This window comes from Hippocampus guttulatus, chromosome 15 (assembly GCF_054856545.1).
Source record: "Hippocampus guttulatus isolate MCC_2025c chromosome 15, RoL_Hgut_1.0, whole genome shotgun sequence".
Classification (NCBI taxonomy): domain Eukaryota; kingdom Metazoa; phylum Chordata; class Actinopteri; order Syngnathiformes; family Syngnathidae; genus Hippocampus; species Hippocampus guttulatus.
Window position 1 is genome coordinate 14,944,205 of NC_141275.1, and position 27,665 is coordinate 14,971,869.

General features: G+C 46.6%; 3 protein-coding genes across 4 annotated transcripts; 2 read left to right on the top strand and 1 right to left on the bottom strand.

Annotated features, from left to right (window-relative positions):
• The first annotated feature begins 1,142 nt into the window (after positions 1–1,142).
• On the top strand, positions 1,143–3,908 carry nop16 (NOP16 nucleolar protein homolog (yeast)). The gene is made up of 5 exons (XM_086131648.1): positions 1,143–1,369; positions 1,706–1,814; positions 2,366–2,432; positions 2,509–2,615; positions 2,870–3,908. The coding sequence occupies exons 1-5, from the start codon at positions 1,263–1,265 to the stop codon at positions 3,005–3,007; spliced, it is 528 nt and encodes a 175-aa protein (XP_085987774.1). The 5' UTR covers positions 1,143–1,262; the 3' UTR covers positions 3,008–3,908.
• A 423-nt stretch (positions 3,909–4,331) lies between these two features.
• Positions 4,332–6,820, bottom strand: arl10 (ADP-ribosylation factor-like 10). Of its 2 annotated transcripts, XM_086131647.1 has the most exons (4): positions 6,530–6,817; positions 5,018–5,195; positions 4,614–4,789; positions 4,332–4,532 (listed from the first exon to the last, which is right to left on the bottom strand). In XM_086131647.1, exons 1-4 carry the CDS (start codon positions 6,665–6,667, stop codon positions 4,359–4,361), a joined length of 666 nt encoding a protein of 221 aa, XP_085987773.1. In that variant the 5' UTR covers positions 6,668–6,817; the 3' UTR covers positions 4,332–4,358. The 2 variants fall into 2 exon arrangements, with proteins under 2 accessions (XP_085987773.1, XP_085987772.1); XM_086131646.1 differs by having other exon boundaries at positions 4,332–4,789; positions 6,530–6,820.
• A 655-nt stretch (positions 6,821–7,475) lies between these two features.
• wwc1 (WW and C2 domain containing 1) lies at positions 7,476–27,661 on the top strand. Its single transcript, XM_086130834.1, has 22 exons — positions 7,476–8,296; positions 15,033–15,142; positions 15,266–15,469; positions 15,730–15,806; positions 16,025–16,104; positions 17,747–17,876; positions 18,623–18,769; positions 18,847–18,917; positions 18,996–19,241; positions 20,262–20,351; positions 21,042–21,712; positions 21,842–21,959; positions 22,073–22,243; positions 22,514–22,706; positions 22,820–22,960; positions 23,071–23,117; positions 23,727–23,913; positions 23,984–24,154; positions 24,238–24,330; positions 24,932–25,162; positions 25,320–25,438; positions 25,534–27,661. The coding sequence occupies exons 1-22, from the start codon at positions 8,178–8,180 to the stop codon at positions 25,598–25,600; spliced, it is 3,483 nt and encodes a 1,160-aa protein (XP_085986960.1). The 5' UTR covers positions 7,476–8,177; the 3' UTR covers positions 25,601–27,661.
• The last annotated feature ends 4 nt before the right edge of the window (positions 27,662–27,665 follow it).

Below are 27,665 nucleotides of genomic sequence, written 5' to 3' on the forward strand. Positions count from 1 at the left end.
GCACCGCAGCGTTTTTTAAAGGGGCATTAGGAAACACTTTTTTATTGTTTACTACCACAGAACAAGACATGACGACAGTGGCTTGCACATTGTCGGGTTCATAGAGTTATTGATCTGGTCTTCACTCCAAACTTATAATGCAGTATTGAGTGGTGTGTTGTTAATGAAACAGCATGCCAACGTGTTGCACAGGATGCACCAGAAAATGGAGGACGGAGCCAATAAGCATGTGTGGCAATATTTGATTTGTAATACGACATATTTAGCAAAATATAATGTCTTGGTGAATCTGTGAATTGGTTCAGATTGGTGGTTTCGATCACATTCCAGGTGTCTTATTTTCTAATCTACAATGTCCTTCTATTTCTCTGACACTGCTTACTTCTGATCTCTTGTAGATAAATCACCATCGCAGAAGGCGTCAACAATAAAACATAATTAATAGTACCACAATCAAATAACAATTTGAATTGTGTGTGTATGTGTTTCCAATGAAAATGTGTTTTGTAAAATAATAATGTTTGTAAAAATATACAGTGGGGGAGAAACATTAATGCGTTAAGGTCACCTAACCGGAACTATAAATAAACGCCCGTCCTCAAGCGCTTAGTAATATTTAATTACTAGTACATAAAGATCAGTTTCTATGATGAAAATCGATTCCATATGTTTAGATCACATACTGTATTTATTTTTTACTTCTAGCCACATTTGTTCCTCTGCTCACTTGGGACCTCTGGCGTAAAAATGGAGTCGTCGCCGATTTTCACTTGGCGTGGTTAAAGCAATCTCGCTCGTCAACTCAATTTAATAATAATAATAAAAACATTTAAAGTTATATAACGTTTGAAATAGTGGTGTCATATGTTAACAAATCAATTAATTTAAAAAGTAAACAAGAAAAAATGTTTGGAAAAACACGAAGGGGTGCGGTCTTAGTGGTCACATGACCACAATTGCCCCATGTTGTCGCTCGTCAATTTATTTAATAAAAGATAACAATACGTATTCATAATCATAAAACTTTAAATGCATGTATATGTTTTATGTGGTAAACTAAATAAATAAAAAGGAAACACAATAAAAGCGTTGAGGGGAGGGGGCGGGGGGAGAAAAAAAAAACAAAGGGTTGTCACATGACCGGAACTTATCCAATGTCCTCTCACTCCGACACGTTTTTCCTCATTGCTAACCACACTTAGCATTGGAATAGCTGCAACTCGAATTGAAGGGGGAAAATTTGACATTCATAATCAGTAATCATGTCAAAAGTCAAAAAGAAGAGCAAAAGTAATAGTTTTAACTATAATCAAAACCGCAAGAAGCTGAAGAGGAAGTTCAGGAAGAAAGCCAATCCGAGGATAGAAAAGTAAGCGCTATTAGCATGCTAGCTATGGCTCCATATACATATGTGGCGATCTTGTAACTTATAACATTCTACGTATCACTCCCTTAACGTAAAGATATAGTGAGAAAGGAAATGCGTGTTTTGTGATTTGGATCATTGTTATGTTAAGTTTGGATATGAAAGCAGTTTGTATACATATCAGTGTGTGTGTGTATACACACACATTTGACTTGCTCTGTGTGTGTGTATACACACACATTTGACTTGCTCTGTGTGTGTGTATACACACAGAGCAAGTCAAACCAATTGAAAATTCCCCTGACTTCTGTTATGTCTGTTCATTTGATTTTTGTTCAGTAAACAAATACGAGAGGCATGGGATCCAAGTAAGTCCTTGACCAGGAACCTGCACGACATGGGCCTGGTGTCCGACCCAAACCGCATTTTACCCATCAAGAAAGAGAGCGTAAGTGTAAATGCAGAGTATATGGAGCCCCACCATATTAGCCTAGTTGGTATGTCGCAATGGATGGAGGTGCAGGAAGTCTCATTCAGACATTTCCAGAAATGGGCAGATAACAAGATGTATTTGGTTCAGTTCACGCTTCTGGCTAGGCAGCAGGGCCCCCAGAAACGCAATCGTCAATTTAAAAGTTATTAAAACGCAATTGCCCACATGTCCGTATTTATGTGTTCATGTGCAATTTAGCATTCGCTTGCTGTAGTGTTTTGTTTTTGCCAGAAGATGGCAAAAAGTGCCGTTTTTGAAGACACCAGTTCTCCCTGCACACTTGTCACTGATACAATTGAAGTGCAAAAGCAGTATCTTGAAACCATACATATGCACGTACTGTATATGGTTATTTCTGAAAAGATCTAATATTGGTAGGGTCTGAATTAAGACACATGGGAACTTTTAAATTGTGTGTGTGTGTGGGGGGCGGGGGGGGGTTGCAGCGTATGTCCTCTTTAAGATGACCCAGTCCTACTTTTTTTTTTTTTTTTCATCATTACCAGCTCCTCGGGTTAAGAAAAGAGAGAACAGCTCCCGCCCACGTTGTGATCAAGCCCTACGTCGTCAACCGTAAGTTTTGGTGCATAGCAGTGAAGCGAGGCACAGGTGTCTCGTGTCACAATGTGAGTCTCAAATGTGTGAGCAGAGCTGGAGGAAGAGGCCAACCTGCCAGTGACGGACACCAAGACGCTGTCTTCAGACTTGATCATGTACGTCCAGCACATGATCCGGGAACACAAAGACAACTACAAGGTGAGGAAGCAACAACCGACCTTGTTGCACTATTTAAAAAAAAAAATGTTCAATGCAAGCCGTGCAGAGTCAGCATCACTCGTGGCATATTTATAGTTTGAGGTGTCTTGAAAGCAAAAAAATATTTGTGGCCAAGTCACAGTTCTGCTTATTGGTCAGAAATTCTATTTGACTGCTAAGTACTGCAGAACGGAAAGCGAAAAACAACTTTTTATTCTCAAGAAAGAAGAGCCTGCTATTGTTTCATTCCGCAGGCGATGGCCCGCGACGAGAAAAACTACTACCAGGATACGCCCAAGCAGATTAAGAGGAAGATCAACGAGTACAAGCGCTGCCACTCGCAGCACTACGACGCCTTTGTCGCCTCGCTTGCCACGCCCATGTCTCATTGAGAGCTGGTGGCCAGGGGGGTTTTCAAGTAAGAATGTTCCCCGTTTACTCGGAAGAGTCTGCGCTTCACAAGTTCTCCATGTTAACAGACATAAAAAGGGCTTTTTTTCCCCATGGTTGACCCAGTTTGTGTTGATAGGACATACACAAATAAAAGGAAAAGACATTGAGATGTCTCGGACTTCTAGAATTTTTTTTTTATCCACCAAAACAAAAAAGTGGAAAAGAGGCTTTACCTATTTTTATATAAATGGACATAGTGCGTTTTGATGTTTGCATCTGATTAAAATAGTCTCCCCATACACCCAATAAATGCCATCATGAAAACACCGGCTTATAGGTTATACAGTATAACTGTTTTTAGAGAGAACAACATTGGTGCCACACTGTTGCATATGTATTAGAACAAAGCAAAAAGGCAATACAGTATACTGAATTGTTTTTTTTAAAAATTATTCTTATTTTCCCCACGTCAATTGCAGCGTGGCATGCGCACGTGGACCGCACTTTGCATAAAACCAGCCACGCCTCTTTCTCCAGTCATGAAAATTGGACTCCATTAAATGAATACATTTCTACAACTACAGCACATCAAAGAGAATAAAACATTACATTATGTCCCCAAAAGGTGTGTGGGGAGGGGGGGGCTCCTAATTGAGAGTCATTGGCCAACGATCAATAGCTGAGGGCCGCTATTTGTTATTCATGAGTGACCAGATGCTGGGAATCTTTTTGTTTTTGTCTTTTTTCCGTGCTCAAACCTGAAACATTTTCTAACTGCTTAACTGATGTAAAGTAGATGACATACAGTGTTTTATGGAACATTATTTAAATGTCATTATCTTTGTCTTATGTTTCAATGTGTCACATGTAAAAATAAAAAGAAAACAAGTCCAAAAAGTTGGTTGATTTTTACTGCTTTTAGAAGCAAAATTTGTCGGCCTGGCCTTAAAAATCTCCTGTTTTCTCTGTGCGTGGGTTTATATTTGGATTTAGTTTATTTTTCCCGTGACCTAAAATTCTCTTTCCTTAGTCACGAAGGACACAAATAAGCTCTCATTTTCCTTGTAAATTCCCCCAAGTTCCAAGCTTCATTATACAGACACGGGCAGCCAAAAATAAAACTTTCCTCGGCTGACTTTTTCGACGGGTCACGCATCCTCGCGCGTAGTCTCGTCTTTGTTTCTGCGACGTGCCGAAACAAGCCAGCGCAAAAATACGCACGATGTGAGCTGAAGAGGATTACAAATGTTTTTGTGTACACGCTGCCGCCCTTCGCTCGTCTCGCTCCTTTAAAACAGCTGCCGAAGCAGTCCTCTTCCTCCACTCCCCCCCCCCCCCCCCCACCCCGTATCACACAAGCTGTAGCAGGAGGTCCTGGAAGGTGTCCAGGCCTCTGCAGGAGTTCCTCAGGGCACTGTCGGAGCCCAGCTGGGCAGCCAGGAGGAACAGCTTCCTATCCTCCACCACTGAGCCCAGAGACAAGGCCTCGTGGAGCTCGGACACGCTCACCGCGTCAGGTTTATCCTGGTAGAAGACACAAACACAGGCAGGATCACCCCAGCCGTGCAACTTCATTTTCACTTTGCAGGAACTTTTAATTCTGACCTGTTTGTTCCCCAGGACCACCACGGGCAGCTGGGGTTGCACCCGCAGGAGGCGGTGCAGCTCCAACTTCGCCAGCGGGAGGCGGCCGCGATCAGACGAGTCCACCACATAGACCAGCACGTGAGTTCTGATCAGATACTCTAACCAGTAAGGACGCAGTTCCTCACCGCCGCCAACTGTAAAACAAACCAACATAAAAACTGATTTAAACTGCTCAAGTTGGAAAACAAAACCACAAAGGTTTTTGGGGGGGTTTTCTCTCTTCCCGTGTACTTGTGAGCGAGCTAAATTGGACTTACGCCACACTTTGATGTCGCAGTAGGGTAACAAGTAACCACAAGTTGGTACTAAAGAGCTACTTCTGTCTAAATAAAACTCATCTGATAAAACTCATGGCCACTTACTCTCCAGGAAGTCCAGCTGACAAGCGGGCGCGCTGAGGCTGATGAAGTTGAAGCCTCGGGTGGGCCGGCAGCGGCCCCTCTTGGCCCCCCCGGGCGTCAGGCCCTGGAGCACGCTGCTCTTGCCGGCTCCGTCCAAGCCGAGCACCAGCACCTGACGCTTCCTGGGGTCCTCTCTCTCCTGCCGACGGGTAGATGAAACGTCAGGCATCTCATTGACATTATGTGTTGGTATGCGCTTGTGATGATGAGTAAACAGCCAAACGACAAATGCAAACAAGCCGTTTGCGGCTCACGGCGGGATCAACTTCGAGCTGTAGCAAGACACGGTTCAGGATTTCTTTTGTCTGTCTTGGCTATGCGGCATTATCAGCACGGACTTTGCGCAGAACAGTTCTTGCGTCACACGTTCAGCCATTTCCTCATCAACAAATCAGTTAACAAATGGAGCAAATGAAACTATACAAAGATGAAATCATATTTTAGGCAAAACCCTACCAATTGAATAAAGTTTAAATATAATTTCACATGCTCGGTTTTTTTTACATTTTATTTACCTGTAATGATTTTTTATGTACAGCAGAGGTCACTATTGACTGACCAACACAGTATCGACAGTGCCGCAGTGTATTCAAATTGTTTGTGAGATGTTTATTAATTCCCTCACTTGGTAAGGTGGTTTCCCTGTGAGATGTAAAAAGGCATGATGAATGAACAGCAGTACAGCACTGACTTCAGCGTCCAATCAGATTGCCGGGACACCAGACCGCATGGAAAATGACACTTTTACCACATTGCTCAAAAAACAAGTTTGAAACAGTCTTGCTGTTGAGGAGTAAACTGGAAGCTTTTTACGCTGCATCAGTTCTGGTTTTCTATAATCAGCCCATCACACTGCAGTTATTTGCTTCTTGGGCATTAAGGCGATGTCTCACATTTGCCCCCAAAGTACAAGATGTCCATTATCCCGGCACGGCGGCTCAATGGGGGGGGGGGGGGGGGGGGGGGGCGCTTGATCAATAACTTAGAGGAGCTGCAAAAGTAATTTATATATTTTAGAATATCAACTAAAATGATGGAGAGTCATAATTGAGGCTATAGCAGACGATCAAAGAGTTAAGATGACTTTTGGAGAGAGAAGTAGACTTATGATATCACAATTGCAAATAAATCATGGCTGATTTGGGAGGGGTGGGGATACGTTGCCGGTCAATGGTATGAACCTAACTTGCAAACCACATACTAAAAGACCAAGATTTGAACCGTGGGAAGAAATTTCATCAGTGCTGTATGTTACATGTTACACATACAGTACATTTGACAATAACGTTTTATCCAATCCAATCCAATACCTTTATACTGAGAGACATTCAAGTTGACCATCAATTACATCCATTCAGTCAAATATTTTGACATTTTCACCTGTGGTTATTTTTTCCCCTCCCATACTCTAAATCAATTATCACACAATTTCTTTATCGGGATCGTGTGGATCCAAATGGAACGGTGCCTTACTTCCTTGATGGTGGCATATTGTGCGTGCGGTGACCACGTTCGCCTCGGGTAGAAGTAGTTGAGGGCGATGAAGATGGCCGAACCCAGCGTGACCATGGCGGCGGTCAGCGCCACCGAGATGTGCCGGAGAAGCACCATGGGTGCGGGCAGGCGCAGCAGCGGAGTCGCTGCTTTCCGGATGGGAGCGGAGGGCGAGTGGCGCCGTGCCGACTGCTTCTGCTGTGGTTCCTCCTTTCGACACGTGACCGCGCGCTCGCTTGTTGCTGGTGCTGTTTTTGGTTTTCATAAGGGGCCCAGGATGACAATGGGGCGTTCAAGTACTGCTTCCGGTGGCTGCGTTCGACCGTAGGTGCGTTCATATTCAAACGAGGAATATCCTCTGGGGGGGAAAAAACGTCTCAATATGTCACGAGCTATAAACTTAGTCAACAAGTTTATTGCACTCGCGACACTAAACACACACTGCATTTTGTTTTTCACGGCAAATGATATATTTTCAAAATACCGTCTCATAATTTAATGTAAAGCTGAATTTTCCTAAACATTTTAACATGTTAAATGGTGTATTCGAGGTAGATATTTCAAAATAGCAATAATTAGACCCACCAAAGGTGTTCAAGAATAACATCCATCCCCATGGGTCAGTGTCAGTTTCACAATTGGCCACTTGGATGTGCTAACGGATTGCTAAAAGTACTGCACAAAGGTAAATGGTGGGTTGATAACTCTTTGCATCTTATTGTGATCCTCTTTGGCCCTAATGCGCTTTATAATGTAATATTTTATCTAATAGTTTAGATTAGACCAACAACCCGACGACGGAGTTAAGACAAAATTCGTCTTTATTCTGAAAGTTCCGACACCGTTTTATAAAACACGTTTTACTTTGCAACCGGAACCACAACACAGATATGTCCGGTTTGACTTGACGTATCCCGGATGACTAGCTAAGTCACCAGGAACTGGACGAGCAGTGTATCCAGCAGCACCACCATCACATTCGCATCATTACACGTCCTCGACCGTGGATGAATCGCTGAATTTTTATTGTATGTAGCGGTCAGTGTCCCCGCTTCCTCCCGCTGGACTTATTTTTGCCCTCCACCCCCACTTTTGGTCGTCAGGGGGGCTAAGAATCGGTTCCTCCTCGGTCCTCGCTGGAACATGGTGGTGGCCTGTGGCCAAGACGAGGACAAGGCAGCCCGGGGACGTCGAGCGGAGTCTTTTTAAATCCTTATTTCGCGAGTATACTATCAACCGTCACGTTTGGAATTTTCCGTGTGGCCTCAAAACGACATTAGCGGCTTTTTGGTTGGGGCGGGTGGCACAACGCGGTAATTTGGCATCCGAAGTTGCCCTCAACTTTTGGAGGGGATAAAAGATGGCGACATCGGAGGAGACATCAAGTGCAGTCTGATGGAACTGTTCGACCTCCTTCGTCACGTATAGTCGCCTTTCCCCCCGGTTTCTTTGCTTGGATCACGACAGTGTTGTTATTATGGATATTCGCAGCCAAGCGGCGCCAGCTGGGGAATAACTCCCACCGCCACCGGTGATGACGATGATGATGACCGAGGAAAGCGATGGTTTCCCCTCGTCGATATTTTGAGTAGTCGTCGGCAGTTCATTACATGGAGACTCGCCTGACATGCCGAGGACGGAGTTGCCACTACCCGACGGTTGGGAGGAAGCCCGAGACTTTGACGGCAAAGTCTACTACATCGACCACATCAACCAGAGCACCAGCTGGATCGATCCTAGAGACAGGTACCCCCCCCCCCACACACACACACACACACACACACAAAAAGGGAACAAGGCATGCCGACCTGACACGAATCAAAAACAAATTGGAAGTAGGAATGCAGCACCAGAGCAATTACATGGATTATACTCCACGTTAGTCCCGTTTAAAATGGCAGGTTTAAAGTGGATTGTGACATTTTCTGTAATTTGGGAGTTTTCTCCTTTAAAATGTAAAAAGGAGAACCAATAATGTGGAACTCCCAAGAAAATGTGATCTGTACTAAGCAGGTACATTTGGAAGTTAAAATGATTTGCATTCAGTTGAGCAATGGTGAATTTCTAAAAAAATTAAAACCCCATTAATTTGGGAATTTTCTTCGGAAAATATTTATTGCCTTTGTGACTTTTCAAACTGTAAAACAACAAAAACAAGACAGAGAAAGGGCTCTTGATGGAAAAATATTGGCAAGTTGATTTATTGATATTGATTGACAGATATACAACCAAGGAACTTGCTGTGAGCGAGTCTGACTCTGCCCGGAGTTGAATATCGTGGCTTTTTTACATGCCGTTCATCAATCACTCAATGGGCTGTGTCATCTGTCGACTACCTACCGCGACACATACTCTCTTGCAGCCACGCATATGCATGCTCTGTTCGAGCACGAAGTGCCCCAAATTGTCGGAATTAAAACATGTCAGTTTTTTTTCCCCCTTTCATAATCGACATCGACGTGACAAGCCGAGATTGGCTGCCCATTTTTTCTCTTTCAGTCTACATGTATCCGTTACAGTGGTTTACAAACCTGAATTTTATACGCATACCCGTAAAAAAAAAAAAAAAAAGACACGCTTGACAAATATATTTGTCGGTCGCAGCTCACGGTTGGATTCCTCAACTCTCTGCACCTTTGTTTTGGTTTGAAATGAAAGCGAAGATAAACTGAGGAGGTGTTTAGTTGTTTACGTTTTCATTGAATTTTATACGACATGCTGATGATGACCCTGCGAGCTCCCTCCGTGTACAATTTCTATCGGCCCTGAAAGTAATCATATCGGTTCATGTCTTGTCTTACAGTATCGATACTTCTAAAACTATCCAATGCCAATCACCGATACCACATTATCAGCCTGACATACAGTATATCTTCCAGAAAAAAGTAATGGCAGCCATGTGCATGTGGAGATACTTTAGAAAAACGGATGACAACATTTTTCACCCTACTTAGAAGTATTTTCCTGCCATCATGACATGACAACTGCGTTGCCTTCCATTGATGTCAAATTCAAAATGAAGTACGTAACAGAATTTACAGTCATTCTGACTTCCCTGCCAAGTACATCCTGCTTCTTGTTACCTTCTAATAGAAATCCACGCTGGTAATAGGCTTAGCATGCGTAGCGTTACACCGCATGGCAATGAGGACTGAGGGGCGCCCCCCCCCCCCTGCTTTTTTAGCTTTATCGCTTACTTAAGACCACTCAGACTTTGACACCAAATCCCTCTCATGCTTCGTGTCTGGAATCCAAGAAGCTTAGGCTTGTTTTGCTTTGCTGTTTTTGATTTGATTGCCCTCAGCTGCTCTGACTGACGCGAGTCCGGACGTCGTCGTCATGGCAGCGTCCTTTTTCCTTTCTTCTTCTTCATTCTCGGCTCGCATCAAGAAACGGGGGTGACGGAGTCCTGAAAAAAATGAAAGTGGCGACCGCTTTGAGGAAACGTCCACACGGCTCACATTTCAATGAACTGCGCAAACTTGGATTTTTTTAAAAGAAAAAGAAGGATGTAAGATGTACATATAGATTTCCATTTTAACAATAAAAAAATGTCACTGACATTTCTACTGAATTATTGCGAATTAATTTGAGTATACTGTACTTAACCGACTATTAACAAAAAAAATTAAAAGTAATATATTTTTTTAATCGTCATGAATGAAGTAGCGAAACAACTAAAATAAACAAAAACTTTGGAATGAGCATTATACAGTATATAAAATGATTTTTTTGAACATTCATAAATGCATTTTAATCAATCGATTTTAAGGCCACCCCTGCCCACGCCACTAAGTTGTTTTTTTTGCTTAGAGCAGTTAAACATTAGTGATAGTGTTATAATTTTGCGGCTTCTTCTGGAAGATAGGACGAGGTTAGTCACAGTGTTTAGTGAAAGTGCCACTGACAGGAAAGCGTCCTTCAGACACACACACACGCACACATTCCTGAAACACACGGCGTGAAGGGCCAAGCAGCACTCGCCGGCCAAGCGTCTGATTCGTCCCAAATCCCTTTCACTGCCTGCCAAGGTGCACAGGGTTCAAAGTTCATCGAGAGGCCCCACAAACATCGACAAGCGCCACAGACCCCTTCTTCTTGAACCAACAGAGCGACAACGTATTTTCTCTATGCTGGCTTGCGATAGCTTTCAAACACACTAAAAGACTCTTAATAACACAGAAAACAAATTCATGACGGAATGTCAAAGTTATACTTTCAAAAGAAAAAAAAAACGTATAACCAAACAATAAAAAAAATTGTAAAAGTATGAGCGGAAATTTTTATGTTGAAAAAATGATCATAATCTATCTACCGTGATATTTATTTCCGAGGAAAAATAATCCCCCTGCCCCCACCCAAGGAAAAATCTAATGAGAATAGTCTTATATTTGGGCAGAAATATTATTCGATATTCTTTCAAGAATAGTCAAAAAAAAATTGTTAAAATACTATATTTTAACGTTTTTTGTTTTTTTTCAAAAGAATGAATCGTAATGATAGGAATTTCGTAAACACACTAAGACCATCATAAGCATCTTTTTTTTTTTCCCCCGTGTAGCCCTAATTCCATCCATCCATTTTCTAAACCGCTTCTCCTCACAAGGGTGTCGCGGTCGGGCTGGAGCCTATCCCAGCTGTCTTTGGGCAGTCGGCGGGTGGACACAGTCAAACGGTTGCCAGTCAATCTCAGTGTATAGCCTTCATACACTTTCATATTTCCCCGGTGTACAGTACCCACCACCAAAAATATCTGATGGTATTCTGTCAAAAACAGTGACTTTTAAAAAAATGTGCTCCTAGGCATGTGTCATCTCCAATTTGGAATCCAAATCTGACACCAACCGCAGTTCAAGATAATCACGACATGAGTGTTACTGCAGCGGAAACTAGCAACAGTGAGGAAACTCAAAAGTAGCCGAGTTGCAAATGCTCCCAGATGCATGCGTAACACGAGTGCTTGGAAGCGCTGAGCAGCATATTTCAGATTGCAAACATTGTTTCCGCTATACAACTGGATTGACATGTTGCACCAGTAATCACCCGCTGTTGAGAAGAAGAAAAAAAAATGTCGGACAGCCAGCAACTATAGGCGCTAGTTGCAGCCAGAAAAATGCACTTCAAAGAATGATGAGAAGCGAACACTTGGAGATTGAAAAATGAAGTCAATTTACTCGCCCGTTGTCGAATGAAACGTGAAATTGGAAAGAATTTGCGTAGCCCTACTGACACCTAGTGGTGTTTTGTAGGCACTTCTGCGATTGCTAAGTATCCCAAAGTGGAAAAGAACTTTTTTCAAACCCAGGTCCGTTTTACAATTACGATAGAGAGACGCAACATAAGGAAGTAACAGCATTGAAAGTATGAAAAGTGTTTACAATACGGGGATCGTACCATACACTCGGCGTTGGGCAATTTTGAAATGTTTGTTTTCAATTTGAGTTTTGAATTGAATCGCCATTCAAGCGCAAGCTTTACGTTCAAACTGCGTCAAAATATGAAGATACATTTTACAAATACAGTCGCGTCTTAAGCGCCTTCCGTTGCCGTTCTTCTTCTTCGCCTTTTTGTCATTTTTGGGTCGTGCCGAAAGAGAGTTCAGCTTGTTTGAAGAAAACCGCTCAAGTAATAAAGTCTCCGGCGTGCAATATCGTTCATCCCGCCTGCAGTGACGCAGCAAACGCGTGTCGTCAGGCCGCAGGAATGTGATCAGCCAGATAAGGCACGGTCGCCGCTCGCTAGGGCCGCGGCGATCTCCCGCCGATCGTCCCATTTTTATCCGGGCCGACGCTCGGCTGTGAAGGAAAGTTTGGGCGTGGATGTTGGACCTGGAAACGAAGGGATTTGAATGTGACGCCAAACGATCGTTTCCTCCCCAGCTGCCGCCGCCTGACTCAGCGTTCAGCTATGCGGTCGCGCCTCGGCGCCTTTGCACTCCGCCGCGCGCTTTGTCAGTTTGCGTTCGCGCGCCAAGGCCCGGCCGCATAGTTGTTTGCCTTGGAACTCGAAGGGGGGAGGCGTTTTGCAAAGTCATTTAGAAATATGTTTGTCGCTTTCCTCTCGCGTTGAACCCAAGCCAAGCCATCGTGTGACTGGGAAAAAAAAAAGCCTCCCATTAGAATGTAGCGAAGCTTCTTCTCATGTTCTGGTTTGCCTTACGGCCGTTTGTGTATGCGACGTGTCAGCGGAAGAGATCAGCTAAACCGCACGGAAAGTCGACCAAAACGATTACTTCAATCAGCAGGTTGATTGATTGACAAATAGACATTGTGGAAATTCAAACATTTTGAACATGCTCATTGACGGCGTTGGAATGTCTTCGCCATCGTTTGGAAATGAGCTTTGCCAATTATTTTTTTTATTTTTTACGGGGGGGGGCAGTTTGACTGACTCATCTGTTTTGCTATCTCCGCAGGCCACGATCGCTTGGTCTTGACTTGGTTGACGTGGTCTTTTGAGCTACTCTGCTAGCATTCACTCAAACGTGGCGCGCTAGGTCTTGTCATCTGCTGCATTCATTGAGATTTTACTTAAAATTTTTTGGGGTGGAGGGAAAAACGCAACATTCTGGGGTATAGCCGGTGGCGCAACCATAAACGCCGCAAGTTGTTTGTTGTTGTTTCAGTTCAGGTCACTTCTGTGTTCAACAGTGGGTATCCCGGGGGTTATTGTTGACATAAATTAAGAATCGGTCAGTTGCATCCCTAAAAAAAAAAAAAAAATGATGGCAACTACAATGTGTCGACATGCCCTCGACGGACAAACTATTCTAAACCAGGCGATTGGATTTCATTTGGTACGTTTGTGCTGTGAAGCAGCGGAGCATGTGAGAAGGACTTGAAGTGGCTATTGAGCGACTGACAGTGAAATGGGAGGCCAGGCCGCCGTCACCAGCTGGCCCTTCACTCGAAGGGAAAACCAAGTTTGGGTCAGCGGCCGCCCGCCCTCCTCAGCTCAGCCTTTAGAGGACACGATTTAGTGGGCGAGAGGATAGAGAGGGGGAATCGAATAATGGGGACTCGGCCAGCCGACCAGCCGTTGGCAGCAGCCTCTATGTCGCTCTGTCCGGAAGCTAAATTTAGAGTCAAGCTGAGGTGGTCTTATGTGGCCCCTTTTTCTCTTCAAGAGTGAAAAGGACCCAATTCACTTTTATTTCTCTGTTTGTTTTTTCGTGCTACATGTCTCTTAAGTTGAATTCATAGTGCATGCTTTATGTGACCAAGTGTTACACGCGACGTCTCACATCAAACTTCAGACTGAAGATTTTAATGTAAGATTGAACTGCTGCATTTTTTTTTTCTTTTAATATTTGACTTCTTGTTTAATGAATTCACTTGTACCAATGAGCCGTTTGCTCTCTACTCAAGTGTTACACAAGAAATAGATTTTTCACTCGCATAAACAAGGCGGCGTTTTAATGCCTCGGGCCTGGAAGGAATTCTGGCTGTGGCTCATAAAAACACAGTTTTGAGAAAGAGAAGGAAAAAAAAAAAACTGGTCGCATCATTGAGTACCCCCGCCCCTCGCGACTGCGATGACTGGCTGCAAGGCCGACGGTTGCCCTAGAAACCTCCAGGCGATGCGTTAGGGCTGCTCGAGGAATGCCGCGGGTCGGTTTCCTCCTATTGTGGTCGGCAGGAGGGACCCCCGTTCCCCCACCCTCTGCTTTTTTTCCTTTTTTTTTTTTTTTTTTTTAAATTTCCCCCCTCCCTCTTTTGGTGGTGAATAGAGGACTCTCAAACATCAGGCCGGTCAACCCCCCCCCCCCCCCCCCCCCCCCCCAGCGCCTCATGGAAGCGCTTTCAGCCATCGCAACATGGCACGCAGCACCGACTTTACTGAGAGATATGAAACGAGGTGTCCAAATGAATCAACAACTATTTTCATAACCGAGCAACCGTTTGGAGTCATTGTTGAGCTCAAAATTGTCCAAATCGTCTGATCGCAGCGTCTCGAGCAATCAGTCTTTTATTTCTGTCATCCTTCATGAAAGCAGACTGATTAGCTTATGTGTTCAATCCAACTCGGACATTATTTGGAAACATCGGCATTCGTTCTGAAATTGTTTCTTGTGTGTGCAAAGGTTACGCCTGTACAAACAAATCATGGATATGGTCTCTCGACATATCACATATCCTCTCCATGATGAAGGTGGATTCAGTGTAGGTATTGAACCTGAATCGAGTGCTTTCGACCCGCCGGGTAAATCCCGCCACATCTCAGAAATGATTCCCTTAACATCACAAATCAGCATCAACTTGGACTTGACAACGAACTGATAAGCATGTGCGGTCTGTCAAAGTTCACTGCAAGCTCACAGAACACGTTGGGGGTCATTTTTCAAAGTGCCTTTTACAACGATAGCAGGCTGTCAAGCGCTATTTTGAGGTAATTGGTACTTTCGTTCACGTCTGTACGAGGCACAACAAGCCTTAAGTACAGTTTGTTTGTTTTGGTTTTTTTTTCCTTCTCTCCACCGCAGGCAGACGAAGCCTCTGACGTTCGCCGATTGCATCGGAGATGAGCTGCCAGTCGGTTGGGAGGAGGTGTTCGACCCTGTGGTCGGGGCGTACTATGTCGACCACAACACGAGTGAGTTTCTGTAGACCTCTTTTTTTTTCTCTCTCTCTCTCTCTCTGTTACAGTATATTTGTTCCGTACCGTTTAGTTGTATTTCACTTTGAAGTACAACGCATCTGCTCTGGTTCCACCCAGAGAGCACCCAGCTGGAGGACCCGCGAGCCCAGTGGCAGCGGGAGCAGGAGGCCATGTTGCGGGAGTACCTGGCCGTGGCCCGAGACGCCCTCAGCGCCCAGAAGGAGATCTACCAGGTGAAGGAGCAGAGGCTCCGTCTCGCACAGCAGGAGTACCTCCAGCTCAACAACACCTGGCGGGACAAGTCCACGTCACAGACTAGCTGTGAGTGTCGTATCGGATGAATGCCCCCCCCCCCCCCCCCAAAAAAAAAAAAACACGGCGGTCGAGCAGAAATGTCTCGAAATGAAAAACAATAAACACGCGTGCTAATATTCGCCGAGCCATTTTGATCGTGTGGAATAATAGCGCCACATTTCACAAATGTGCGTTCGCCACAGTGACGGTGGTCACGCGTCAAAAATGAGCCGTTTGTGCAAAATATTGTTCTTGAAATGTATTTTTTTTTTTTTTTTTCATTCCAGTGAATTCCAGAACGTCCACCTCCAGCAAGTATGACCCTGATATCCTCAAAGCTGAAATAGCTACAGCCAAAAGTCGGGTGAGAAAATGTCCCCTTTACATTCCTGCCTCGCCATACGCGCGTGCGATCCAGCATCTCACACTTACGACATCACCCGTACCCAACGCTAGTCCAACTTGGACTAGTCACCCCCAGACTGACCATAACGCTCACGTGCGAAACTCTTAAGACACCAAATGAAGTGCAAGCCTTTGAATGTGTTCCATTCCATCCCCGGTTTCACGTTCGTGTCTCAGGTCAACAAGCTGAAGCGAGACCTGGCCTGTATGAAGCAGGAGCTGCAGTACAAAGAACAAGGCTTCGAGACCCTCAAAGAGTAAGTATTTTCTCTTGGGGGGGGGGGGGGTCACGTTTTGAAGCATGGCTCATGAGCAGATTCCCTCCACTGTGTCACTCGTTGGAATTCGACATTTGCGCACGCATCATCATTCTAGTGAGCAGTAAAGCTCTCCTTATCGCCGCGGTTATTGCCTCAGCATTTATTGCGCATTCCACAGCGCCATTAAAAACGGCCGCCTCTGTCAAAACAGCGGCCGGCGAGAGGAAGCGGACTCGTAAGCGCAAGGTTGCCGCGGCCATCAGTCAAGCCGGCGGCGGCGGCGGGAGGGAGGGAGGGAGGCATCCATTCTTCCTTTTGTTTTAGACCGCGGCGATTGTTGGGTTCTTTTATTCCGCGTGCGTTTTTGAAATGTGACTCTTTTTTTTTTTCCCACGCAAATCAGCTGTCGGGCGGAGCTGAATGGGAACTAGAATGTGTGTCTCTTTGGCTCTCGGCTCTCGGCTCATGCAAGTGAGAGTGTCGCAGGAGGATTAATGAGTAGCCGAGCGGTTGAACAACATTCCTGCGTGACCCCCCACCCCCTCACCCCCCACCACCTCTCTCCTGTTACAGTCATCGGACGGCCTTCGGCGACCTATCGCCAATTGCGCAAATACAAAATAGGCTTAGGGCTGGAATGCGGCCGCCCGCTTCTTGATAAGATTTTGCTAAATACTTGACGCGGTTTGACATTTTTTTTTGGGCTCGGCGAGAATGCGTGGGAACCTTTGTTGAAGCGCAGCAAGCCACACGCACAAACTCTTCTGAAATGTTTAACCATCAACATTGTCACAAAGTGAGTGAGTACACTCGGACATCTGTAATATCGGTCCCGTCGCCGTCACTGTTTTGTCCCCAAAAATCAGTCATTCCGACTTTATCCCTTTATTTAGCCCGTTCATTGGTTGCAGTATTTATTGTAAATAACAAAAATAAATACGAGTGCAATGGGGCGGGGGGCTGAGTGATTGGCCGACCAGCAATGTTCCCCGAACGCACTTTTGTTTGCAACTGGGCCTCATGACACTGTTCCCGCTCTGCCCTGTTTGAGAAACTCTTAAAAGAGGATTCCGGTCTCCTCTCCCGTCCTTTCGCTTCCTCATTCTCCTTGCACATCTTTCTCTCTCGCTCTCTGCCTCTTCCCTCCCCGAAGAATGCGGAAGGACCTCTTGTCCCGCCTTGACGCATGCGCGACTTCGTCATCGGCGACGCTCAGCCGCCCCCCGTGGCCGTTTGCCGCAGCACCGCTCGACTCGCCGTCTCTTTCTCGATTCTAAACGTAATACGGCCAGCTGAGCATTTCTTCGCTGTGCTTGATATCTAATCGAGGGGCCACGTACGAGGAGGCTGTTTGTGCTCACGAGTAAGACAATTCAGCCTCCTTCTGCCTTACTCGTAATGTTTTTTTCCCTGCAACTCGTGCCACTTTTGGCCTACTTAAATTTGATATCAAACGCTTGAACGGTTGCAATGTCCTCGATATCAAGTAAATGCTTAACGGAAAGCCCATTGACACCCCCCCCCCCCTCCCCCCGATATCCTGGATATCCATCTTAGGTGCACGTACTGTCCAATAACCGCTCCGACAGCTTTGGGCAAATGAGCCGCCGTGATCAAAACTTCCCTTTCCCCCCCGCAGGATTGACCAGAAGGTGTCCAACAACCCGTATGGCTTCAAGCTGCAGGAAGCGCAGGCCATCCTCAGCGAGGTGCGCTCCATCCGAGATGCCATCAGCACTGGCGAGAAGGAAAAACAAGACCTCATGCAGGTGTGAATGTGCGACTCAGGTCGTGTTTGGAATCATTCACTCATTTCCCGACCGTCAGCACTCTCTGGGGACTTTTATCGAGTGGACTATGTAGTAAAAAAAAAAAAAGCCCATTCAAAATCACGACCGAGTGATTTGGCAGTTGGGAACGAGTAAATGATTCTCAATGGTTTGGAAACATTCTTCGTTTTCTAGATTGTTCAGTCGCGAATGTACGAAGGAGCTCGTTAGTTGTCGAGCCTTCTCCTCGCACTCCACCTCTTCCATCTGCCTTTTGTGATCACTTGCAGCTGACGGCTCAGTCGGATTTGGTGCGTGTGAGAGAGTGTGTGTGTGGTTGTAACATTCAAACACACTTGCAGAACAACAATAATCCCCCCCCCCCAAAAGCAAGCGCCTGTCGTTGTGCCGTGGCTAACCTGTGAAAAGCAGCAGGGTGCTTCCAGGGTATATGAAAAATATAAAAAAAGAAACGCTTTTAGTAGAGGAAGAAATAGAAGAAGCTCGGCTAATCATTTGCTTTTCTGGTCACGAAACTCTTCTCCTCGGCGTTCTTATTGTGGCGAAAGACTCGACTGAAGCACCTCGGCCAAACGCGGATTTGCAATTGTAATTATTGAACAGGTTGAACATTTGCGATCGTCGAACCCCAATCATGTTCTGATCGACAAACAGTCGCTGAAGTTCTGCAAAATGTATATTTGCGCGCTACATTTTCCATCTCGCCATTCGTTCTCTCCGCGCAGAAACTGGCGGTTCTGAAGGACGCTTTCCAACTGGACTCGGGCTCGCAGCAGGATCTGTGGGGCAGCAGTCCCTCGCTGGCCAACTCGGAGCTGTCCATCCCGCGACTCTACTCCGACGCCGGATCCCAGACCGACATTCCCGCCGAGGTGAGTCCCGCTCGTAAGCCGACGACGGAAGCCCCGACAAAAGGCCTTCTACGAAGCTCCCTCTCGCGTGCGTCCAGTTGGTGAACAACTCCAACAAACTGGCGGAGAAAGTTCGTCTCAGTCTCAAGTACGAGGAGGCCAGGCGGCGGTAAGCCATCGCTTTGTTCGTGGCGCCTTTGCCCGATTTCGCCGCGTCCGTCATCCTAACCTTCCTGACGCCCGGCAGGATCGCCATCATCGAGGTGCAGATCGCCAAGCTGGACAGCGAGGCTTGGCCGGGCCTGCTGGACCCGGAGCGCGACCGCCTCATCCTCATCAATGAGAAGGAGGAGCTGCTGAAAGAGCTGCAGTACGTGCGGCCGCGCCAGCGCCTGGAACCCAACGACGCTCAGAAGCTGGAGACGGAGAAGAAGCGCCTGGAGAGAGACCTACAAGCCGCCAGGGACAACCAGAGCAAGGCTCTGACCGAAAGGTGCCTCTTCATCTCTTTACATCGTCGGTGGTCCCAACAGTGCATCTGGAAAGTCTGCACAATAGGAAACGCATTTGTTCTCCTTAAAACAGTCCGTCGTAGCTCTTAACTCATTCACTCCCAATGACGTTTTTAAACGTCTTTTCAGACGTGGTCTAGAATTGGCTGGTTCTGAATGAGTTTAAAAAAAAAATCGATACCGCTGTTTGTGATTGTATAGAAATGATGCGTAAGCGTCCCTTCTCCCGCGAGGAGGAGAGTTGCCAGGCAACGGGCGATGAGCCTCAGCATTTACGGGCTCCGCTGAGAAATAAGTCAAGTCGTCGTCGCGAGCGCGGAGTGTGCTTCAATGGCACCTCATGCGGTGAATTCGATTCTTCCGGCTCCGCTCAGAATTCAACGAAAACTTTCCAGAGGGTGTCTATAGTGGATTGGGTGTCATCCAATAGAAGGGGAACGCAAGAACATGATGAAGGTCGTGATGAAGGTCACCATGCGGTGATGGAAAAACAAATGACCTTCAATTGTCGTTTGGTCACGAGTGACGTCAAACCGCCGCGATGCTTATCACAAATATTACGGACTCACCCGGCCCGCCGCCGCTCGCCCTCGACCCCCCTCCTCCCCCTCCCTCCTCTCGACAGGACTCCTGTTGTTCGTTCGGACCCTTCCTGAGCTCAAGCTCCCTTTGTGTGCCGTCTCCTGTTGCCGTAACATGAGATGTTCATAAAAGAGCCTCTTGTCTGTCGCGCTCGGCGCTCGCGTTCACAACATACGCGCATCCTACATTAAGTACACTCGTACGATCCCGGGAAATTGAATACCAGAGCCGTGTCCAATGTTCAGCGAGTATGCCAAACCTAGAAAGCAAATATAATAAAGCATATGTGATAAGAGCTCAACGGCTTCATCGGTTTTTCATTGGCGGCTTCGGTCTGTGAATTCAAACCACCCGCTTGAATGAAACGTCACCAACTTTTGGGCGAAATGAGTTTTCTCCTTTCCTTGTCTTGTTTCCAGGCTTCGACTTCACTGCAGGAGGAACAAGCTGGTTCGGGAGCTGGAGGAGTTGGTTCGACTGGCCACGTCGTTGCAGACTCAGCTCAAAAGGTCGGTTCAGCTGAGAGGGTGCTTTGATGAAAAATGAATGCACTTTCGAACATCTTCACGGAAGAGCGAACATAACCGCCAAGGCCGTGTGAGGGAGAGAGTGGAAAAGTCCCTCAGGTCTCATTTTACCCTGATAAAGTTTCCACGTTTTCATGGCTCTGGGACACGATGGGAATGGCCTCCAAGCATCTTTCTCTCGTATGAATATTCATCTTGTTTCTCTCCTGCTCGTGCTCACCTACGGTTGCCGATTTGCTGGAGAAGTTCGCCAGTCCGTCGCAGGGCGCATACAAAAAAAAAAAAAACACACATCACAACTATGAACAATTAAGAGCCAACAAGTATGCTTTTGGAATGTACTTTTAAAAAGTAGCCGAGTACGTTTAAACGCCACACAGGAAGGACGGAGGCACAATTCAAATGGCGCTTGTCCACCCCACCGTGCATCGAAATATGAATTAGTCAATCTGTTTCAAATATCCATTTCATAAGTCTTACTCGAAGAAAAACAAAGTGCCGGAAATAGTCATCACGCTTCTCAACAGTTCAGCAATGTTGCGCCACCTTGAGGCTATGGTTGAAGCAGCAAGTGATTTTTTTTTTTTTTTTTTTTGCACCACCTCCATACAAGCACTCTCGATGTTTTTACACACTACATGTAACATTCTCTTCTTTGTGTGCCTCACGCAGCCTGTCCGCCAGCACGCTCTCGTGTTCGTCCGGCAGCAGCCGAGGCTCGCTGACGTCAAGCCGCGGCTCGCTGGCCACCAACTCCAGCTTGGGTTCCACCTCCTCCCTCAGTTTCACCGACATTTACCTGGAGCAGCCCGAGCTAGCCGACCCGGACTTCCAGAACAAGCTGGACAGCCTCCTGCAGGAGGGCAGCCAGGCGGCCTACCGGCCCTCCAACTCCATCACCACCATTCACGAACACGAAGTGGTGACGGGCGCCGACGGGAGGGACGCTGAAAGGCCCAAAGGCCAAACGCCGGGACTGGGCGGAGATTTTGACAAAGGTGTGGGAGGAGTGGCGGCAGTGGACGTGGGAGCATCCAGGATTCAAGCGCTCAGACTCTCCGAGACCCCTCACTCCATGAGCTCTTTGTCGCCGCGCTCGTCGCTTTCCTCGCTCTCGCCGCCCTGCTCGCCGCTTGTCACCGACGGCGCCTTCCTGTCCGGGGAGCCCTTCGGCGGCCAAGCGGGGCCTGGCGGGGTGAGCCTGGATCTGGAACTTCAGAGCAGACTAGCGGAGCTGGACCTCAGGCTGGACTCCCAGGAGCGGCGGCAGGGGGAGCGCGGCGCCCCTGTTGGGCTGGAAGAGAAGCAGACAGGCCATGGCATGCTGACCGAGGAGGTGAAAGGTAAAACCTAAATTCACAATATATCATATTTTAAAGTCATGAGCTTTCCAAGCAAAACATCTCTCTGTTTTATCAGTCAACCGTTTTGTTTTTTGTCCCCCCCGCCCCCACACACACACACACTTGCAGCTCCAGAGTTGCAAGCGACGTCCTTTGCAGCGGTGCCAAAGAAGATGGGCGTGATCTCGGCTGTGTCCGACGAATCTGTGGCCGGGGACAGCGGCGTGTATGAGCCCTCCGAGCGCAGGTACCAGTCGCCTAAAAGCACGTGCGTTATAAAAGCAGACAAATTCAGCATGTCGCGGTGCTCGGGATTGTCTTCCAAAAAGAATTTCTGTGTGATGTTTGTGTTTCCACTAGGCCAGGCCTCCCCGCCGACCTCCTCCTGTCCTCCTACGAGGAGAGGCTGCCTCTGGGCTGCGCTCAGGTGCAGCTCGGCTTCCGCTATGAGCCGCGAGACCAGCGCTTCAGCGTCTCCGTCATGCAGCTGACCAACTGTAGCGCCCTCTGTCTGCCGGCTGACCAGAAAATGTAAACATTTGGTCGTTTAAGTGAAGACTGTGAATCCCCGTTTATTGCCGACGATATCTTCCAGACCCGCCTCAAATAGATGATTCTTTTTTTTTAAATTGCGCTTTAAACACACTTGAATTTATCAAAAAGACACACTTTTCTGTAAAACCCCTGAAGAAAGATGACTTCAAGATCTGCGCGAATGCGGGAGCGCGGGCCCGATATAGCGGGGCAACGCGCTACAGCCGAATCCACTTTGAAACCGCCAAGCCGCGATGTCGCACGCAGGCACGTTCGTGTGGCGGTGCTCCCCTGCGTGGAGACGACCCGCTGCCTGTTCCGAACCTGCGGCTGCCTCCCGCAGGAAGTCGTGGACTTCAACGAGATTTTCGGTGCGCAGCTGTCCCACGCTGCACTGCGGAGGAGGACGCTGAGGGTGGACGTGTGCCACACCGACAAGTTGGGCCACGAACAATGCCTGGTGAGGCCCCCGCCGTGTCCTCCGCCGGTGGGGAAGTACCCACGGAAAACCTGGTTAAGTTTTACATGCGGTGTGAAAAAAAAATGGCATCGATTCTTTTCCCGTGTCCACAGGCGGGAGCCCAGATCAGCCTGGCTGACATCAGCTGTTCGGAGGAGAGAAGAACCAAGTGGTTCAACCTGCTGAGTCACGCTTTCCTGCCCGTTGCCAGCAGCACGGACAAGGAGAGCGGCGCCACCCGTGGCTTGGACGTGGTAAGAGCTGTGCCAAGCTTCGTGTAGGCCGTACACGTGTCGACTTGATCATCCTCGGCGTGTTAGTGAAGTGCAGTTGCTTCAACAAAAACCAACGTTGTTTGTTTCAGACCAGAGCTCCGTGCGGCGACAGAGTTTCGGGTGCCGAGGAAGCGTGGTGAGTTTCTGCTCGTCAGAACCTGTTGTGTCGACCATGTGATGTGTCGACCATGTGACGACTGGCTTCCACGCCCTTACGCAGCTCGTGTCTTTTTTTTTTTTTTTTTGCCAAACGTCAAGTTTCTGCGGTAAACGCTTCTTCCTGTTTACACGTGAGAGCGGATGTGAAGAGAACAGCAGATACTGGGTCGGGAATATTTGTGGCATGACAAAATGCTGCGGAACGTGCAGTCGGAATGCCGGCAGACCTGTTTGCGAACGTAAATAAAGCCGCTGTGAATGTCCAAAACATCTCGTGACATGTCGGATGGAAAATGTCCTTTTTACTCTCTTGTTTATAAATCGTTCGGTCTCTGGTGTTGCTGCTCACCCATTGAGCAAAATATCATCTCTTTCCTGCCTCGTTCTAAAAATACGTCTGCGATAGAATTGTTCTATATTCCAGCCTTAATGCAAAGGAGGAAAAAAAATACTCAAGACTGTTTTAAATTTTGGGGAAAAAAATGCAGAATGCGTCTCCTTTAAGTAACCGGCATTGACATGTTTCCAGTGTTTCGATGATTTTTCCGCTGCAGCGGCTAAATGCACCTGCGGCTTTCACTCTCAGGCACGGCGACCTTCTGGAGGCGTATGACGACGAGGAAGAGCTCTGCGCTGTGGGGTCAGAGCCTCTGGAGGAAGGAGAGCTGTTTTACGCCGATGGCGGCCAATGGGAGGCGGAGAACAAGCAGCAAGAAGAAGAAGAGGAGGAGGGAGAGACCAAATTGCCCCCTCTCACCGCCATTAAATTAAAGGTACCCCCACCCCCCAACCCAGAGAGCAACATTGGGTGTCCCCACCTCATCACATTTGCGCTTGGTTTAGGTGAACAAGGAGACGAGTATGGACGGCTTATCGTCATCGGGTCACCACTCGGTGGTCCGGCCCAAGGAACGGCGCGCCGACCTCCCCCAGCGGCACGCCTTCATGCGGGGCAACGCCATCATCCGCTCCAAGACCTTCTCACCGGGACCGCAGAGCCAGTACATCTGCAGGGTGAGCCGAGTCGCGGCGCCAACATCGATCTCGGCAACGAGGACCACTGCTCGGCTGCAGCTCGCTCGTCTGTCCGCTTTCAGATCTACCGCAGTGACAGCGACAGCTCCACGCTCTCCAAGAAGTCTCCGTTTGTGCGGAACGCCTCCGAGAGACGCAGCATGCGCATGAAGAAGGTACAAGGCGCACTTTCAAATTTGTTGGCTGTAATACACCTTCAATCAAGACACGCAAAACAGAAAGTTCCGTTTACAAACCCTCCCAAGACTTTTAAAGTTGCGTTAATGAAGAAATTAAAAAATCGAATTGGCCGCATACATTTGAAAAATAAGACTATTGTGAGAAACTGAGCCTTTATCCCTCGATTTTTTTTTTTGGGGGGGGGTATTAATTTATTTGAACTGTTTTATTAAAAAGTAACAGAGCCACCGCAATTGAAACAAAGTGGGAGCCAAATGCAAGCGGATCCTTCATAAACAGCAATTCTCACTTGAATGAGCGTGATTTGCTGTGAACTGGTGTTTGCAATCTTTCATTCACATTATCCTACAAAACCAGGATCAAATCTGGATTTGATTTGGTTTGATTCATCAATTTGAATTTCAATTGGATGAGGAATGTAATAAAGTATCCATAATGTCTAAATTTCTAGAAATGGTTCTGCTGCTTTTTTAACTCGTTGTGGGGCGTCCGTTTTGTGACCAAATGGCGGTCCCTTGATGTAGAAAGGTTGATCCAACTTTCTCCAAAACAAACTCATGGCTTACGTCCCCCAAGCCTCCCTTGCCGGTGAAAGGTCTGGACGGCCTGCTGCGCACCTCTTTGGACCTGGAGCTGGACCTGCAGGTGTCCCGCACCCGCCAGTCGCGCCTGGATCAGGAGCTGCACGTGCTGCGCGAGCTGAAGGCGCAGCTGGAGACGGCGCGGCAGCAGGGCCGGCGCGAGCTGCCCGCCTGGGTCCGAGAAGACGAACGCTTCCGCCTCCTCCTCAAGCACGCCGAGAAACGGGTGAGCCTTCGGCGGCCACGTCCTCCTTTTCCACGACTGTGCAACATTTCTGTACATTGACCCTTGACCTGGATTTCACACCCATCGAATAAACGCTCAAACAGCTTCCTCTACGCTCTGGCCATCTTAAAGTTAAGCTCGCGGCTGTGTCCTGCAGACTCGGGAGGAGCAGTTGCAGGAGAAGCGGGTGGAGAAGATGATGAGGGCGGCGGCGAAGGATGTCCACAAGATCAGAGGCCGCAGCCGCAAGGAGGTGCCCGAGGTGCAGACCTTCAGGTAAGAGGAATTTGATTTCTTTGGATAGACAATCGCTTCCTGTCCCGAGGAGGAAAGACAAATCACATTCCATCTTGTTGCTCTGTCGGTTTCAGAGAGAAAATGGCGTTCTTTACGCGAGCCAAAACCACCATCCCGGACCTGCCGGCCGATGACGTCTAGCCAAGCATTTCAAGAGTCTTAACCCTCTTCCTCCGCGACTCCTCACTCACGCAAGTCAAGTCAAAGCGGTTAGATGAAGAATTTGACAATGTCGTCGACGCAAAGCTAACAGTACCGTGACCACTCAGCATTGTTCGCTTTTTTTTTTTTTTTCATAAGTTTAGCGATGCCACTGCTCGAGTTTTCCTTTTTTTTCTCTCTCTCTCTCTCTCTCTCTCTCTCTCTCGCTTGTTTTGTCTGTTTCTGTTACTAACGCCTTTCAAATCATTCCAGCACAAATATCTAATCGCATAACACCAACGGTACTGAAGCAACAAAAGATGGTTAAAAATCCTCGTTTGAAATGATGTACATCGCCTTCGAGCTCCTTCGATTCCACTTGAACTGGAAGCGATCCTTGTGATCCCAGCATGCCTTGCAACAACTCATCACACACCCTTCCTTGAAAGATGAACATTTCTCTCAAAACATTGACTCATTTCATCTACATCAGCAACAGGAAATATTTTAATGCTCAAAAGAATCGAGCTGTTTGTATCCTATCTACAGCACTGATGTTTTTTTTTTTTTTTTTTTAATGTTCTTATTTGAATGAGTCAAAAACAAACACACTCTCTCACGCTCAGGTAGGAAATTAGTTAGTCTGCACTTTAACAGAATGATTTTAACCGTAAAGAGACACAAAAGAAATCGTCACACTGGAATGATTATTGAAACTTTATTATTTTTAATGACTGTGAACATCTTGATTGTATTTTTTAAGCCGGCGAGCAGCAGCCAAATGGGAGCACACCGGCACCTTGCTCTTCATTCTGATTCGCTGTTTGATTGAACTTGTTGGAACTGGACGACGTAACCGTTTTTCGCGTCTATAACTGGATTTTTTGGACGCTTAAAGAGCCAACCACAAATGACCTTTGTTTATTAATTGCTTCGTTGCAAAGGGGCAGAAAACTTTTCCCCCCTTTAAAGTAATAGAACGCTCTACTGTCATTTACATTCAAATTTACGATTATTAAAAAAAAAAATTGTTAGCCACATAAAGAGGAACGAACAGGAAGGTGTGTGTGAAGCAATATGTATTCCAGATGTGTCCATGCATTTTTGTGTATGTGTGTCTTTTTTTTTAATTGGCTCGTGTGAAAGAGATGGAATGTTCAGAATAATGTTTAGGGTCTGTTTTTCTTCTGCTGGACTTAGTCAATATGGAGGTAAGGTAAGCAAAATTGTCAGGGTAATTCAAGAAGAACAGCTGAACTTGATTTGGGTGTCAGGAGTGCGCCGACTCCCATTTACGTGAGTTTGAATGTGATCAGTCAAACAGCAACGTCCTAGTTTTAGGTGGGTGTGTGCACTTGTGCAACCACATTATCCCAGTTATTTTACTTCGCCTCTTGAAAGATTTTTAAAAAAGTGTTCTAGGTTGCATTAACAACGGGAAAAGTTTTGAAGTGATTTCTCCTGGTCTCATTTTTTTTCATATCCTCAAAAGCTGGCCTTGAAACAGAGGTGGGTCGACTTTTGTCAAATTCACAAGTGATGAGAGATAATGAAAGGTAAATATTTTTTGGTGGGAAAAAATCCAAAAGCTGGAATGTGTGTTTGTTTTTCCTAAATGTGAACACTTTTGGCAAGAGAATCTCAATGTTGTTTCTTTTTACATGCAGATGAAGGAATGTAGTTTTTACCACACACATGAATGTCAAGAGAGGAAAAACATGTTGATGTCACAAGTGATCTTTTTTTAATATAGTTAAGAGCACCCCATTATATCTGATTTTGTTAGGATGATGAGGGTGCAGGTGTGCATGTGTATGAGTGAGTGTGAGGAGGAAAACAACCAGCATGTATTTATTGCACTTTGTGATTTGGGTGTGCTTTTTTGTTTTTTTTTCTTTCTTTTTCTTTACTTCCTCTTTCTCGTCAGGAGTCCCGAAAAGCTGTGAATTGAATTCTCAGACACTGTACTGTCGACCAGAGTTGTAAATATTTCACCAGCACACAAAAAATAAAAACACAGTATGTTTTGTAGTTTCACAACAAATAAAACCTTATCCTTTATTTT